The 15,344-nt window shown below is 30.6% G+C and overlaps 1 protein-coding gene across 8 annotated transcripts; it reads left to right on the top strand.

Annotated features, from left to right (window-relative positions):
* The first annotated feature begins 1,142 nt into the window (after window positions 1–1,142).
* bbc (choline/ethanolaminephosphotransferase 1 bbc) lies at window positions 1,143–13,696 on the top strand. 8 transcript variants are annotated; one of them, XM_089074786.1, is made up of 11 exons: window positions 1,143–1,671; window positions 2,557–2,704; window positions 2,792–2,914; window positions 3,078–3,181; window positions 4,052–4,186; window positions 5,376–5,510; window positions 6,824–6,955; window positions 8,188–8,346; window positions 8,412–8,537; window positions 8,618–8,759; window positions 12,388–13,696. In XM_089074786.1, the coding sequence occupies exons 1-11, from the start codon at window positions 1,435–1,437 to the stop codon at window positions 12,462–12,464; spliced, it is 1,518 nt and encodes a 505-aa protein (XP_088930912.1). In that variant the 5' UTR covers window positions 1,143–1,434; the 3' UTR covers window positions 12,465–13,696. The 8 variants fall into 8 exon arrangements, 7 of the variants coding, with proteins under 7 accessions (XP_088930912.1, XP_088930901.1, XP_088930891.1 ...); XM_089074775.1 differs by lacking the exon at window positions 5,376–5,510 and having other exon boundaries at window positions 1,144–1,671; window positions 8,959–13,696; XM_089074765.1 differs by lacking the exon at window positions 4,052–4,186 and having other exon boundaries at window positions 1,144–1,671.
* Window positions 13,697–15,344: the final 1,648 nt, after the last annotated feature.

A 15,344-nucleotide genomic window follows, 5' to 3' on the forward strand; every position in this document is an offset into this window, starting at 1 on the left:
GCACAGTCAATTTTTATGCTGCTTTGCATTGAGGTAGAGAGGATAAAACGCTAGCTTTTTTCGCTCTGAAAAAGAAGGAGACAATAAGCGATAGCGTATCAATGCTACTTTTCATTGAGATAAAAGCTAGCTTTGCTTCGCTGCATGAAATTACAACTTAAAAGCTTTCTCGCTAATCAAATGTTATCTTTTTTCTATATATAGACAATAAGAGATACTCGGCGGGAACTTTTTGAAGATTCGCTTGTGGAATTTTACTTTAGTTACGCTTGTATTCAGGATGTTTTTAATTGTTTGTATTTTAAATCGGTACGATCCAAATCTAAAATTTAAAAAATTTTGGGGTTTTAGTGAAATCAATCAATAAAGCAAGTACATTTTAAATCATAGACATTTTTATTTATCAAAAACTTCAACAATAAAATATTTCAAAATATAAGAGATTAAAAATTATTAAATTATAAAAGATAAAAAATTCACTCAATACGAGTTTCTGAAATAATAATAAAACAATAACAATGATTAACTATTCATTTTAATAAAATATAAAATCAAGGTTAGGCAGTAACTATAGTTAATCAGTTATTAAGTTAATGTTTCATTAACTAAGTTAAGTTAAAGTTAATAACTATAAAATTAAGTTGAATTAAAAATTATATAGTAAAAGAATTAATAGGCTGATATACCTCGATTGATATACGGTTTTTGATAGATTGAAATCTATCGCTTGTGTTATTGTCTGTTCCTGTTGCCTATTATGCATAAATCTTAAGGGCCTGCGCACAACGGAACAATATTAGGAACAAGAATAAAATCAATATAAAATTTTGGAAATGAAAATTCGAAATAAAAATTAAATGTAATGCACAATGAATAAATAAGTATAGAATATAATGATATCTTATACTTACTTGTATTCATTGTGCGTTACATTTAATTTTTTTATTCTAAAATTTCATTTCTAAAATTTAATATTTATTTCTATTCCTATATTCTATTTCTATATATCTATATTTCTTCCATTGTGCGCAGAGCGTAATTGAAACTCGTGAATAAAAATATTCAAATATTCGCGCGCGCATTCGATCAAGTCGCGCGTTCCGATCGCGCAGGCGCGCGCCGCGCTGGCAGCTGCGCGGCCACGGTCAGTTTCCGGCTGTGGCGTGTGCGAAACGAACTGTGAATTAACATCGTCGTCGTCGTGGGAGCGCGCTGGCAGAAATGTCGTACGTATAAACGCGACGGTCGCTTGTTATGTTTGACCGTCCTCCCGTCGTGGGTGATCTCGGTGATAGTGCGCCGTGCCGTCGTCGCGTCCTCGTCGGAGAACCGATCGCTCGATCCCGCACCCTCCTCGTCGCATCCCTGCTACTGCCATCCTCGGCTCCTACGGTTCGGTGACACGGCGTCAAAGCGACGCGCGCGATTCGCAGCATGCAGTTCTACAAGGAGAGGCTGCTGTCGCCCGGCCAGCTGAAGCGGTTGAGCGAGCACAAGTACAGTTGCTCGAGCAGCAGCCTTCTGGACGGTCTCCTGCAGCCGTGGTGGGACTGGCTGGTCAGCAAGGTGCCACTCTGGCTCGCGCCAAATCTCATCACCGTGCTTGGCCTGATCGTCAACATTGTTACTACCCTGATCCTGGTCTATTATAGCCCGGACGCGAGGGCCGAGGTAGGCTAGGTGGTTTTTCACCAGCTCAGCTATTCCCGTGATGATGATTTGAATAAGTTTTTTTTCAATTGTGCCCTTCCTGATCCTTGGAGTATAACTCTGTGATAATATATCTCTATGACGCACTTTCCTTATCGCGAGAAAAAGAAATTCGCTCCTCCCTGATTATTTAGTATCGAATGTCTAGGGCTGGTCTTGTTTAAACAGGCTATCTGTGATAGTATTGACATTTGACGTATCTCTTGTATCATCTAAAGTGTAAGTTTCAAACGGTCTTTTAATTAGTTTTAAGAAGCTATAATTTAGAAAAATCTTGTATTGGGGATTGTCTCATGTTACATATTTCTGATATGTCAAATCTATGAAAATTCTATGAAAATTTCAAATCTATGAAAATTTGAAATCACAAATCAGAAAATGTTTTATTCATCTTCAAAGCAATTTTATATTATTGTAATCCTGCACTGGAGAATTTTAAAAGCTCATTGTCTTTCAATTTTAATTTATTGTATTTTTTGTATAGCTTGATTTTTTTTACGTCTTTGTTTGTAGTTGACTTGATGAATTTTCCATGAAATGAAGATATAAAATATTGTAATCTCTTTTTATTGAAGAGATATTGTATTACTATAGAGTATGTAAATCACATGAATGCATAATGATTCATCAATTATTCAAGTGTTTTGCTCTTATATAACTATATCATTGTTATTATTATCATAACTGGAATATTATCAAACTTAAAGATTATTTATATGACATGTGTTTAAATATAATTTAAAATAATGGAATATACATATTTGTAATAAGTTTGATAATATCATTCTTTATCTAAAAATATTCTGACTATAATAAGACTTGCTAATATGTTATTTTTTTTTTTAGGCACCTAGATGGGCATGTTTTTTATGTGCACTTGGTCTCTTTATATATCAAAGTTTGGATGCTATTGATGGTAAGCAAGCCAGGAGAACTGGTACATCTACACCATTGGGCGAGTTGTTTGACCATGGATGTGACTCGATATCAACAGGTATATTAATGCATTGTTTTTTATTTGTCTTATTTGTTAGAAATATTTTAACTGCTATATCTATACTAATATCTATACTATTTTCAGTATTTGTTGCTTTGTCAGCGTGTATAGCAGTACAATTAGGATACTACCCAACATGGATGTTTTTCCAGTGTTTCTGCGCAATGACGCTTTTCTACTGTGCTCATTGGCAGACCTATGTTTCAGGTATACAATCATTTCACATGAAAATTACGCAGTATAATTGATTAAAATTTACACTTGTATAAATTTTATTTAATTTTATTTAATTTTATTTAATTTTATTTAATTTTATTTAATTTTATTTAATTTTATTTAATTTTATTTACTTAAGTTTTTTTTTTTATAGGTTCCTTAAGATTTGGTAAAGTGGATGTAACAGAAGCACAGTTTACGATCATTGTAATCCATCTGATTTCCGCAATCTTTGGTCCGCAAATTTGGATGATAGAGGTTGTATTATTTTTAATTATGTTACTTTTTGTGTTACATATAGCAAGGATCTTGTGTAGCAATTGATAGAACGTGTCTCATATCATCTCATAGCTTTTTGCACGGCTATAATTTAACAAACAGGAAATATTGCATTTCACGTTTGCTTTTTTTTTTAAAGCATAATCACAGTACTCTAAATTATCGCTAATGCAAGATGTTCATTTAATTATACACATTATTGTAGTTGCTTACACGTCGTGCAGAGTGATTTCAATTTTGTAAATGGCTCGTATAATATTTTTCTTAACAATAAAATTGAATTATTTAATATTTTAATCTTTGTATCTAAAAAAATGTAACTCCTAGTATACGCAAAATTATAGAATTTGTATATGTCACTAGTGGTTTCATATTTTATGGTAAGTAACTTTGATAGCTTGGCACACACACATTTATGTCATTATAGAATCTGTATAAAGAAAAGTTGTAAATTTTTTAGAATAATATAATCTAATTTCAAAATTTTTCTTATTACATTCGTTTGAGTATATAAATAATATAAAAAATTTTATTTTATCACATATATGTTAGTCTTTTCGGACAAGATCCTTAATTACAGAAATTGATTAACATACATGTCATTTGATGCCACAACAATTGATGCCATTACACTCTAAAGACCGATTTCTTATAATTTATGTCAATATTTTGTTTACATATACATATACACATAAAAATCACAGCATTATTTCAAGTTATATATTCTACGCTACTTAAAAATTATTCAAAAGATTTTGCCTTGGAAGATGTCTTGTCATTCATGACACATATTAAGATTAACGAGACAATATAACTATTTATATCATTTAATAAAAGTATTTTTTGCAGATACCATTCTTAGATGGTTTTATGTTTAAGTATTTATTAGGAGTTATGACAGTGGTGTGTGCACTGGCAAATTTGTATTCCATATTTTCGGTGATTTTCACCGGAGGAGTGGGCAAGAATGGTTCCACTGTGGCTGTAAGTCTGTTAACTAGAACTCTTTTATTGAACATGCAGAAATGGGAGCAGCATGGCATGAGGAGCGGCGTTGACATTACTTCTTTACTGCAAAATATTTACTGATTTTTAACATGCATTTTTACTTGTATTTTCCCTACTAAATTACGCCCCCTTACACTCTTATTTTATCAATAATCCTATACCTTGCGATTTTCATGATGAATTATATGTGCTATTATACGACCGATTATTGTATTTGCTCCATTTGTAAATTCTCATTTCAAGTTTTCAACAATATCATTGATGTTACAGTATACTTTGTAAAAAAACACTAAATTGTAAAAACTTTTCCTAATACAAGTGATCTTTTTTAATATAAAAATTAAACATTGTTCTATGTGATGTCTTTTGATGTTACATTCATCAGCTTTTATATGAATATATAACAATGCTCTTTTGAAACAATTTCAAAAACTAGGAATTTTTTAAAATAGTCCAAGAATTTTAATAGTATGTTACATGTAAATTTTTGCAATAAATAATATAGGTGATATTTAATAATTCAACAGTAGATTATACACGACGTGTATTTTATATTTGCATATAATATATATAAGTATTTATAAAAATAAAATAATTTATATATAAACTAAAATAATTTAATTTATTATTGATCTTTTCATACAATAGTTGCACACATAAAAGTTTTAACATAAATGAATTGATTTTCTTAATAATTCGTAACAAATATACATTACATTTTTTTACTCTACGCTTTTAAAAAAAATGTTATATAGAGCACACATATATTTGTCTATAGATAATACACTGAACTTGCGAAATTTGCACATTAGGTATAACAAATAGAAAAGAGAACTGTCTTTCTTTCACGTTGGAAATATATCGAACCATAAAGGGCAAGATAGTCTTTAACATTCGATTCGTCGTACTCAAATCAGCTGCTTCCTTATGCCCTACAATCTTTTATCAGTTTTATCACAATGAAAAAGAAGTATATTCCATTTGTAGCAGTGCAATAGATACGATAAAACTAAGCCCATCCAGAACGGTATCGAACAGCAGTAATATCAAGAGAGATACGATTATAAGAATTTTGTACATAAACATGTAGGCATACACGCACACAGAAACAATTCTAACGAACAATTTTCATAACGAACGAAGTGTCTCTTGTCGCTTTGTTTAGATCCCTGTGCTCGGTGTAGGCACGTTCAGTAACTACATAGCAATGGTCTTTTATGCAGGCTACGTTCACGTGTTCCTTGAATTCTGTAAAGTCTTTGAATCTGGTGGGATTGGAAAAAACGGTTCCACAATTGCAGTAAGTCCCCCAAAAATGGCATTCTCTTAAAGCAACCGTATTCTCATATCTTTTTGCCATTTTGTATAGTAGAAATTGTCTGTTTGGTACATTTCTTCTCTTTTTTTTTTATTTTTTTTTTTGCTTGCTATCTTCTCTATTGGTCTCTTTCAATGGGAAACTTACATTAGGTGCTCGGTTGAATTACTAAACATCAATGTATGGCTATTTACATATTAAACTATCAGAGTGATATATCGGTTTCGCACAATTTACATAAATGCTTTTTTTTGTGTAATCGATTCGCGCTTCATATAACAAACTCTTCAATAATCTTTTTGCTCAAATATATTACGCTTTTATCAACATATTATCGTAAAAATCAAATAGAAGAGAAATGACGTATTAATTAATCCAGTATCTTATTCACAATTATATATAATTATACGTGATTTTATAATGCCATGTTTAATTACAGAAAAATTTTATTTACTGTGCAGTTTTTATGTTTCAATTTAAATAAATAGATAAAAATATCTCTATGTAAGATAAAGATATTATTCACACTTGATTGGAACTTACTGTATGTATACTGTAGTTTACATTTTGTGGAGTTGCCTGCAAGAAAAGCTGGTGTGTTACTTTATATATGTGAAACAAAAAAGATATCAATATGTTTGTGTATGCTGCACAGTGATAATTTTCATTTTATTATATCTTCTTTCAGCTCTCAGCTCGCGTCACCATTTCTTGCACTTATTTGATCACTTATTTCATCTCCATGATATAGCAGCAAACTCTTTACTCCGCACCTTTATAGTTTATAGATAAATTTATTCTTCTCTGAAAACTTTTATCATCATTATTTCTTTTAATTGCGAAAATTGAGAGCAACTATTTGCTTAAGAAAAAAAGGAATTATTAAAATTTTATATAAATTTTCATAATTCGTAAATATTTTGGATAACAAAATAAAAAACGAAAGACGAATAGTAGTCAGAATTCATAAAAACAATAAAAATATTTTATAGAAATAATAAATTTGAATGATGTAATATAAGAAAATATGGACATTTTTACTAATGAACATTTTACTATGTAATATATAATATTGTGTATATATTAGTTTTATATTTGTAGCAGTAAATTGTGATTAATACGGCGTTAGAAAGCGTAATACGAAATTGTTTCAAAAGTGAATAGCAGATGTATCTCCTGATTTATGACTTTTATGTAATATTAACATGTCAGGGATATGGAGTGTTAGAAAGACCTTGATATGAAAGTAGCTTCCGACGACTAATCAAAAGATCTTTCATGTCGCTCTTATATAGTTGCCATACACTGGCACAGAGGTGAAGGTGTTTCCGTTATGGGCTGCTGTGGGCATCGCTATTTTACTTGCACAGAGCAGCATATCCGTCATTCTCGCCGGTGGTGTCGGAAAAAATGGCTCCACCGTCGCAGTAAGTCAGTTGAAGAAAAGAAAAAGTAGTGGGATCAATTGTGTAGTGCACATTTTGTTTAATTCTCGATTTAGGCCCATGTTTTTTGAATGTTATACTTAAACAAGTAAAATAGGCTTCGGAAATCTTCTTTTATTATTGTAACGAGTTAACGATGCGTTTTTACATGTTGTAACTGGTGAAATTGTATTTAAAAGTTGTTGATCTAAAAATAATTAAATCTAATTAATAATTAGATCTAATAATAATAGTAATAATAAACTAACTGTAGACTTTTGTTCCTATAGACATGTCACTGTGGGCCTAAATCTAATGGCGTCATGTAAAATTATTCATCGCTGTTACTGTTTTTTCATTTGTGTTGATATTTGTGTTATACCACATACCTCTCTCCACAGATAATTCCATTCGTATATTTCTTCACCTCTCGCTTTCTCCTTTATATTTTGCAATTATAAAATATTTCTTTCCGATATCACTTTATCAACTTTCACTCGAAGCCAAATTCTTGCATGTTACGAAGATGTAGAAAAGTAGAAGATGAAAAACGATTTAGTAAAAATGTTATGTACTGCTTACATGTTATTAATGACGATCTTGTTCATAATGATTACTGATCCTATAATGTTTTGAATATTTACAGCGAGAATTTTAATTTATTTACATGTAGCTTAGAATATATTGCATCGAATGAAATTAATATTAATAATAATGATCTAAATTATATTCTTAATGATAATTTATTTTGCAACTCGAATAAACGCAATTATTATACTTTAATTTATCTTTATATATTTTAGATTTTGCTCATATATTTTTCTTTTTTCTCATTTGCAATGTTTTCCTTATTGGATGCACATATATTAATGTTTATATTTCAAATTAATGTAACTTTTAAAAAAACTTACAAAAATTATAACTCGTACAAAAATAGAATCTATATATATATATATATATATATATATATATATATATATACACACACACATTTTTACATCGATTTACATTTTTAATCTACATTACATATTTAAATAACGTATGAAAACATTTTATACATTTTTTTAAAATATATAAATAGATAATCAATCTCAATCAATATCTTATCAAATTAAGTCTCTCTGCACTTAATCAATATGTATTTTCTTTTTTTACAAATATAAAATAAATTTTTATACATGTTATCATAAATATAATCTCTTCAAAGTTTCTGCATAAAATCGATTATGTTTTAGGGGACGTCCGTTTTATCACCAATTATACCATTTAGTTTCGTGGTAGTACCGGCTTTTATAATATATAGAAAAAGCGCCGAGCACGTCTATGAAAATCATCCAGCATTGTATATACTTGCTTTCGGAATGGTCGCGGCCAAAGTTACAAACAGATTGGTGGTACGTATTGATATTATTTGTCTATCAATATGAACAATGTTATTTCTTATATCGTTGATTTCCAGGTTGCTCATATGACCAAAAATGAGATGCAATATTTGGACAGTTCGCTAATCGGTCCAGCTATGTTATTCCTCAATCAATACTTCAATTTTTTCATCAAAGAATACTACGTTCTATGGCTATGTTTCGTAAGTCACGCATTTGCTTTATCTTCATTTAAGACATGATTTCTCATTCGATCGCTGACTAATGGAATATATATATTTAGATCTGGGTCACTCTAGATCTCTTCCGGTATAGTGCTCAAGTGTGTCTTGAAATATGCGATCACATGAAGATCAAGCTATTTAGGATACCATGCAACCAACATACAGGCACTATCCAAGTTTCTAACGCCGCGGAGAAAAATGGTACTAATAGGTCACAACGTAACAGATTGCATAAGAAACATCATTAGGATCGATCTGGTGATAATGAATGCCCTGTATGATTCGTAAAGAAATTGTGACGTAACAAAGTAAAAATGCTTGTCGAGTTGCGTATACATAAAGCTTCGAATAGTACAGTTCATTTATTATCACATTTATAATTTATGATCTGTCGTTTCAGATTATAAAACAAATAACACTTGTGATTAAAGTCTTAGTTGAATTGATTAGCGATTATTACGAATTTTTAGTAAAGCGTACTATGCATCAAAGCAAGAGAGTGCCACTGGACCGTATAATAAAAACGGCACTTACTCCATACTTATAAGAAAAGAAAGTGATACATTATAATCCAGAGTGTTCGAGAAGAGGGAGACATTTATATATATATATATATATATATATATACATATATATATTAATTTGTATGAATTTGATATGATTGCATTAAATTTTTAAATATCGATCTCCGTTTTCGGTATATCTCGTTCATTGTCATAGGACGTTTGTTATAACATAATAGAAATTATATATCAAATGTTCAAAATCAAAAATCTTCATCTTTCATAAAGAAGTGAGTTTTTCGAGAATCGATATTTAAAATTGTTTTCAAAATACTAAACCAAAGATTGATTCTTAATGACATTTATGATAATTCCTCTGTATAATTTAATAACAATTTGATGCCAATTTAATATTCTTAAAGAGCTCTGAATATTCTTTACATTATTTTGTCAAAAATTTTAATTTCTAAATTGAATTTAATATTTATATCCGTTAAAATATATACAACATATAAAAAAGAATTTATTTTAAGTGTGATGTTTATCAAATATAACAAACTGTATGAATTTCAGTTTGAAATGTACAGTCTTTGATCATGTGGAATGTCATGAGCGTTTTCTATTTCTGCTTTTGCGCGTGTGCCCGTGTATTTGAGAACAAGAAACGTTTTTAATGAAAATACAATAAATTGAATTATGCGAGGACGTATTAGAACATGAAGAGATTAAAATTTTGGCTTTGCATTAGGTATGTTTGTTTACTTGTACGTCAATAGACACGACAATAGATACAATTAAGACGAACACTTTATTAAGAGAGTCTTTACATAAGTGTCATACATATATTCTGTGAGAAGCGTATTTTAAATACATACTTCTATGTATATTTTACATGAAATATTACAAGCAAATGGCAGATACATGCTTAAATTCTTATTTGTATATTATATTACATGTAATTTTGTTAGATTAAAATATTTCCTCTTGATAAGTAATGAATAATTGAATTTTTATAATAATTGAATTAAATGTAAAATGCAAAACCTTGATGTATAAATATTTGAAGTGTTACTGTTCATAATTTTTCTATTGTATTACATATTCTTAAAAAAAAATATGTTCTAAAAAAATATAACAAAAGAAGAACATTTTCATATTGACGAGATAGTTGAACTGCGATAGCTTTTCTTTAAAATGTAATATTTATTGGAATTCTCTTTATATATTTCTATTAATAATTAATATATTAATACCAATTCCAAAATTTAAAGGAATTGATTACATTATTACTATGAGTAGATCAAGTAACAGATGATTATTCTAACTAATTATATTTTTTTGAAGACGGTGCTGTACATATAAATGTTATACTGAATGAAATGTAATTTTATTCAATTGTATTATATCTTAAATTTCCTTTCAAAACTGTATTATATCTTCTGGATAAATAAGTTTATTATAATGTACTATTTTTTTCTGATTTAACCGGTCTTTAGAGAAGGAAACTTTTTCTTTTGGGGAAAAATTAATATGTTTAAATCTCTCTAATAATTTTCTGCTGTTCGCTATTTTATAAAAATTGTTATTTGTAACAAAAGAAGATAGATTTATTCGATGGAAATGTATCAACAGCAAAAAATTTTATACACTAAAAAAATTGTACACTTTGTCTTTGGATGAAAACAGTTAGTAATGATAGAATTTTATAAAAATATTATGTAGGATATCACGCATGCGCAGATAATCTGCATGCTTATGCTTTAATTTGTTATGCAAAAATAGCTTAAAATGTAATTGGAAAGGTAATGTGACTAATGTAGGAATCTGTGTTATGATTAATATAAAAATATTATGAAAATGCATTATTATTTTTGTAAATTTATATACATCAATATTATTTTGGCTCGTTTATGTGTATTTTATGCATGTTAGTAAAACTTATTATAGTTTTTGGCATTTTTTATCTGCATGTGCTAATCTTTTCATGCTTATCTCAAGATAAGCTTTAGTTTAATTATACAATTGTTAAATAAAAATTAATGTATAATTTGCTATGTTTAAGTAGATTAAATCTTATCTATCTATCTATCTGTTCGATAAAGAAAGAAGAAAAACCTGCTCAAAAAATAGATAAAAGATATAAATTAAAAGTTTTCGCAGTTTTAATCAATATAAAATGTGCAATACTAACTATTATATACTATTACATAGACAACTATTTACCGTTTTAGACAAAAGTTAAGAATCTTCTTATATGCAATAAAAAGATGAAGTGTGAAGTATGATTATTGTATCACATCGATAAATATACTTAAAAAAAAACCAAGTTTTTCAGTAAAATAATAATTAATTATTAATATTAATATTTATAATTAATTATTAATATATTAATATATTAATATTTATTATAATAATAGTTAATTATTAATATATTAATATTTCAGGATATTCTTTTTTAAGTTTTTAAGAGATCTCAATAGATATCAATATAAATGGCGTATTATCTTCCTCGCATAAAAGTGCATGAAAGGTTTTGCTTTTCATTTTTGCAGGATATTGTACATCAGAATTACTGTGCATGTTTTTCTGCCTGCTGCTTGGATTTTGCCTTTAAATTGTTAAAAATTCTAAATATATGAAAAATTTTAATTAAATCAAATACTAATGGTATAAAATTTCTATACTTCTTTAGAAGAAATAAACATTTTTTATTAGTAGAAGATAAACGATATGTTAGAACAGATATTGATAACATTTTAAGAAAGATAATTAATTAATAATTAATTTTAAGAAAGATTTTAAGAAGAATATGGCATAAAAAAAGAAACAATATATTTTTTTCTTTTCGGCATGTATTTAATTTAGAGAGAAATTTAAATAGAATTCTTATATGTTCACGTCGATATAATTTTTTTCATAGAATAATGTACTGACATCGAGAAAAATATAGAAATCAAAAAAATTTTTGTTCTTTCATTCTTTGGTTTTTATTATTATTATTATTATTATTATTATTATTATTTTTCTTGAGACCAGTTTTAATGATTTATATTTAAAGGAAGCGAAAAATGTCCAATGATTATCTAAAATGCATAAAAATGTCTTCCGCATGTCTTCTTTTGTAAAAAATCGAGAACAAACTATTTTTGTTTCTATATTTCTCGATTGTCCTGCGCAGATTTAAATATTTTGGAAAGAAAGAAAAAAGAAAACAAATGAACGAAGGAAAATGGAAATCAAGGATGTCATAGGGAGCATTAGAATATATGTGTTGAATATACGTGTTTGTATTCGTTGGTGTGCATGATGACGAGTTTTGTTTACAGTTCACATGACGGTGGAGGAAGAGCCGCTGTTAGACGAGGAATATCATCACGGATCCGACACGACGGTCGACCTCTGATATATATTAGCTATAGCATTGGTTTCCCGATTGGCCACACGCGACCACGACTTAAAACAATCGTGGTAAAAAATCGTAGAGGATTAACGAAGGATTAACAGAGTTCGCGCCGATCTCGCGGAAGATCCGAATATCGCTGGCAAGATCCGCGAGGCTACGATTGCACGAGGAATGAAACTTGTTTGTCCCACTCTACAGATGCATGGTGTACCTAGCACCCATCTACCCGCGCGTAGAAAAGAGATTTATTCCTTTTATATATCAAATATTTTGTACGTGCCGTTTCGATACTGCATACAATTATAGATCAGATTTTCGATGGAAATTAGTACAAAGCGCGGAGGAATAATTAGCGATACGATTCATCAGAGTCGATGATAACGATACCGATTTGTGTCTGCGACAATTGTACTCGAGATACATTTACGAAAATTCATACTTTTTTGTTATGTACACACCTGTCGACCAGATCGACGTTACTTAAATGGCATTACTTAACAAATGTACAGAGGAGAGCGAGAGAAAGATGTATTCTGCGACATTTAATCAGCTTGAAAATATTTGTATCTAACGTAGGAGAATCGGAATCAACGAAGTCTAATATTTTTTGTTAAATGAGCTCTCGGAGATCCCTCGGTGAATCTCAGTGAGATGTATTTGACATGTAGAAGCTATTGAAAATTGGCATTTAGATTAAAAAGCGATACTTTAACTTGCTGTCACTTTTTGCTGTTTACGATCGCTCATAATGCAGGAGCGACTTTTCTTTTTAGCGAGCGATGCAAAAGCTATTGAGATCGTCTATTTTATACAGTAATAAATGTAATCGATGTAGGGAGAAGTGAACTCCGAAAGCTTGCAGCAGTCGTTAAATATATGTATAAGTTAATAAGACGAACGAACACTACAGTATTATGAATGTTAATCGTAGCATTTGTTATTAATTTTTTCACGAATCTGCATTTCGGTATGTCGATTATTTGCACGAAAACCTTTCTTTATTTGCAGATAAAAATCTGCCGCATTAACTTAGAGTCATTAAGTTTTCACGAACGTGCTTGAGATTTATTATCTTTTATCTTGGACGAGATTTCGCTAATTTCGTCTAATCTGTGGTGTTCGCACAGCGTAAGATCGTTACTGCAGGTATTAAGATACTCCTATCTCAACGATCGCGTAATTTATTAATTATATAATTCATATAATATTTAATAAAATTTATATAAACACGACGGAGTCTTCTCTTTCAGATTTTTCCCAGATTTTTTTTTCTTTTTTATAAGCTTTGAAAGAAAAAAGGAGGGTATTATGTAGTAATCAATCTTTGATTTTTCTCTCGGAAACTAAATCCCGCATAAAAACCTCCTGTCTCCGACGGATTTTCTCGCGGGGAATGATTTTCCCTCGCGTCACGCCGCGTTCTTTTACGCGTCGGAATGAAACGTGTTCAAGTGTATTAGATTAATCGCTGGGCATGTGTCTGCTCATCGTCGCGATAGAGTGAACGAAAGAGCTATTAGTTATTGCACCCACAAGTTGTGAGTTTCGAAATAAAGCCACTTCATCGTTCGTGATCCTCCGACGATGAATTCTCACGCGGGGGATTTGGGCGCAGTTATCATCCCTCCCTAAAAAAAAAAAAAAATGTCAAAGACGGCACCCTTGCCCTTTGCCCTGCCGCGGCTCGGTCGGTCGACCTAGTCGACGCCCGCAAGGTTCTGGCCCCGTTACTCCTCGTATGCGAGCCATCCGCCACCCTCTGCGTACCCCCAGACGTTCAGCTGAATCTGACGGGGCGTTATTGATCCGGCTGGTGACGCCGGACGCGAGTACGCCAACCGGGCCACGCGACGTGCCTCTGGATTTGCAGGCCCGAATTTTTAAGCTCTCTCGTAATTGAAGGATTATTTTTCTGAAATATTTTTTCTGAGATATTTTTAGAAAGCGATACGCGTATTTCCCGAAGATGCGAAACCGTTGTAGCACGTAATTTCCTTATTTTGAGTGAAGTTTCCTGGAAATAAATTGTCAATTAGAAATATTGCAAATTACTTATCAATGATGTAGGAATTTTATCAATTATGTCATCCCATTTAAATGTGAGGAAGAGAAGTGAAATATTGCCTAGTAATGGAGGGAACATTGCAATTTACCAATTTAAATGAACTTACATACAGGCAAATTTTGTATTAAAAAATTCAAATTGTCATACTTGTAAAATATATATATTAGGATAAGTGTATTAAATAATGTTATTAAATTTAATTTTGTAATTTTGTAATTGTTATTTTTTTAATTTTGTTTTAGATCATTATATTTTAAAAAGCAACAAGAGCGCACAATTAATGTAATAAGATTATTTTTGAGATCTTTGATCACGTAAACAAATTAATGTGACAATTTTTTGTCTCTCATATAGATCTTACATAAACGAAATAAAGATCATCATACGTGCGATCAATAGTGTGCACACAGAAATTTACATCATCGCGTACGCGTACGTATTCTACGTCGTATATTTTCTATAAAGACATATTACACGACTGCTCTTGTTGGTGGCGTCGCATGTTCTATATCAAAAAATCAATACCGTCTAATACGGTCTATATTCTGTACTACAGAAAAAAAAAAAAAAAAAAGAGAAAAATTGAAAGAGTTTAAGTCAAAGCCAAAGCTAGAGGATGCCGATTCCTTTTCCTTCGCCGGTTACTCGGCCGCGCGTTGAATCGGGACGGGAGATATCGGACGCGACGGTAGTCGCGAGCCGATAAAACGGGTAATAATGGAAATTCACTTTTCCGAGGCGGAATCGGGGCGGCTTGCGCCGTTACTGGAGGCGCGTCCAGCGTTCGCGGACGTGCGCCTGCCTGGTACCGCTCC

Source organism: Pogonomyrmex barbatus, unplaced genomic scaffold (genome assembly GCF_055798465.1).
Source record: "Pogonomyrmex barbatus isolate J1 unplaced genomic scaffold, ASM5579846v1 scaffold1, whole genome shotgun sequence".
Taxonomy (NCBI): Eukaryota; Metazoa; Arthropoda; class Insecta; order Hymenoptera; family Formicidae; genus Pogonomyrmex; species Pogonomyrmex barbatus.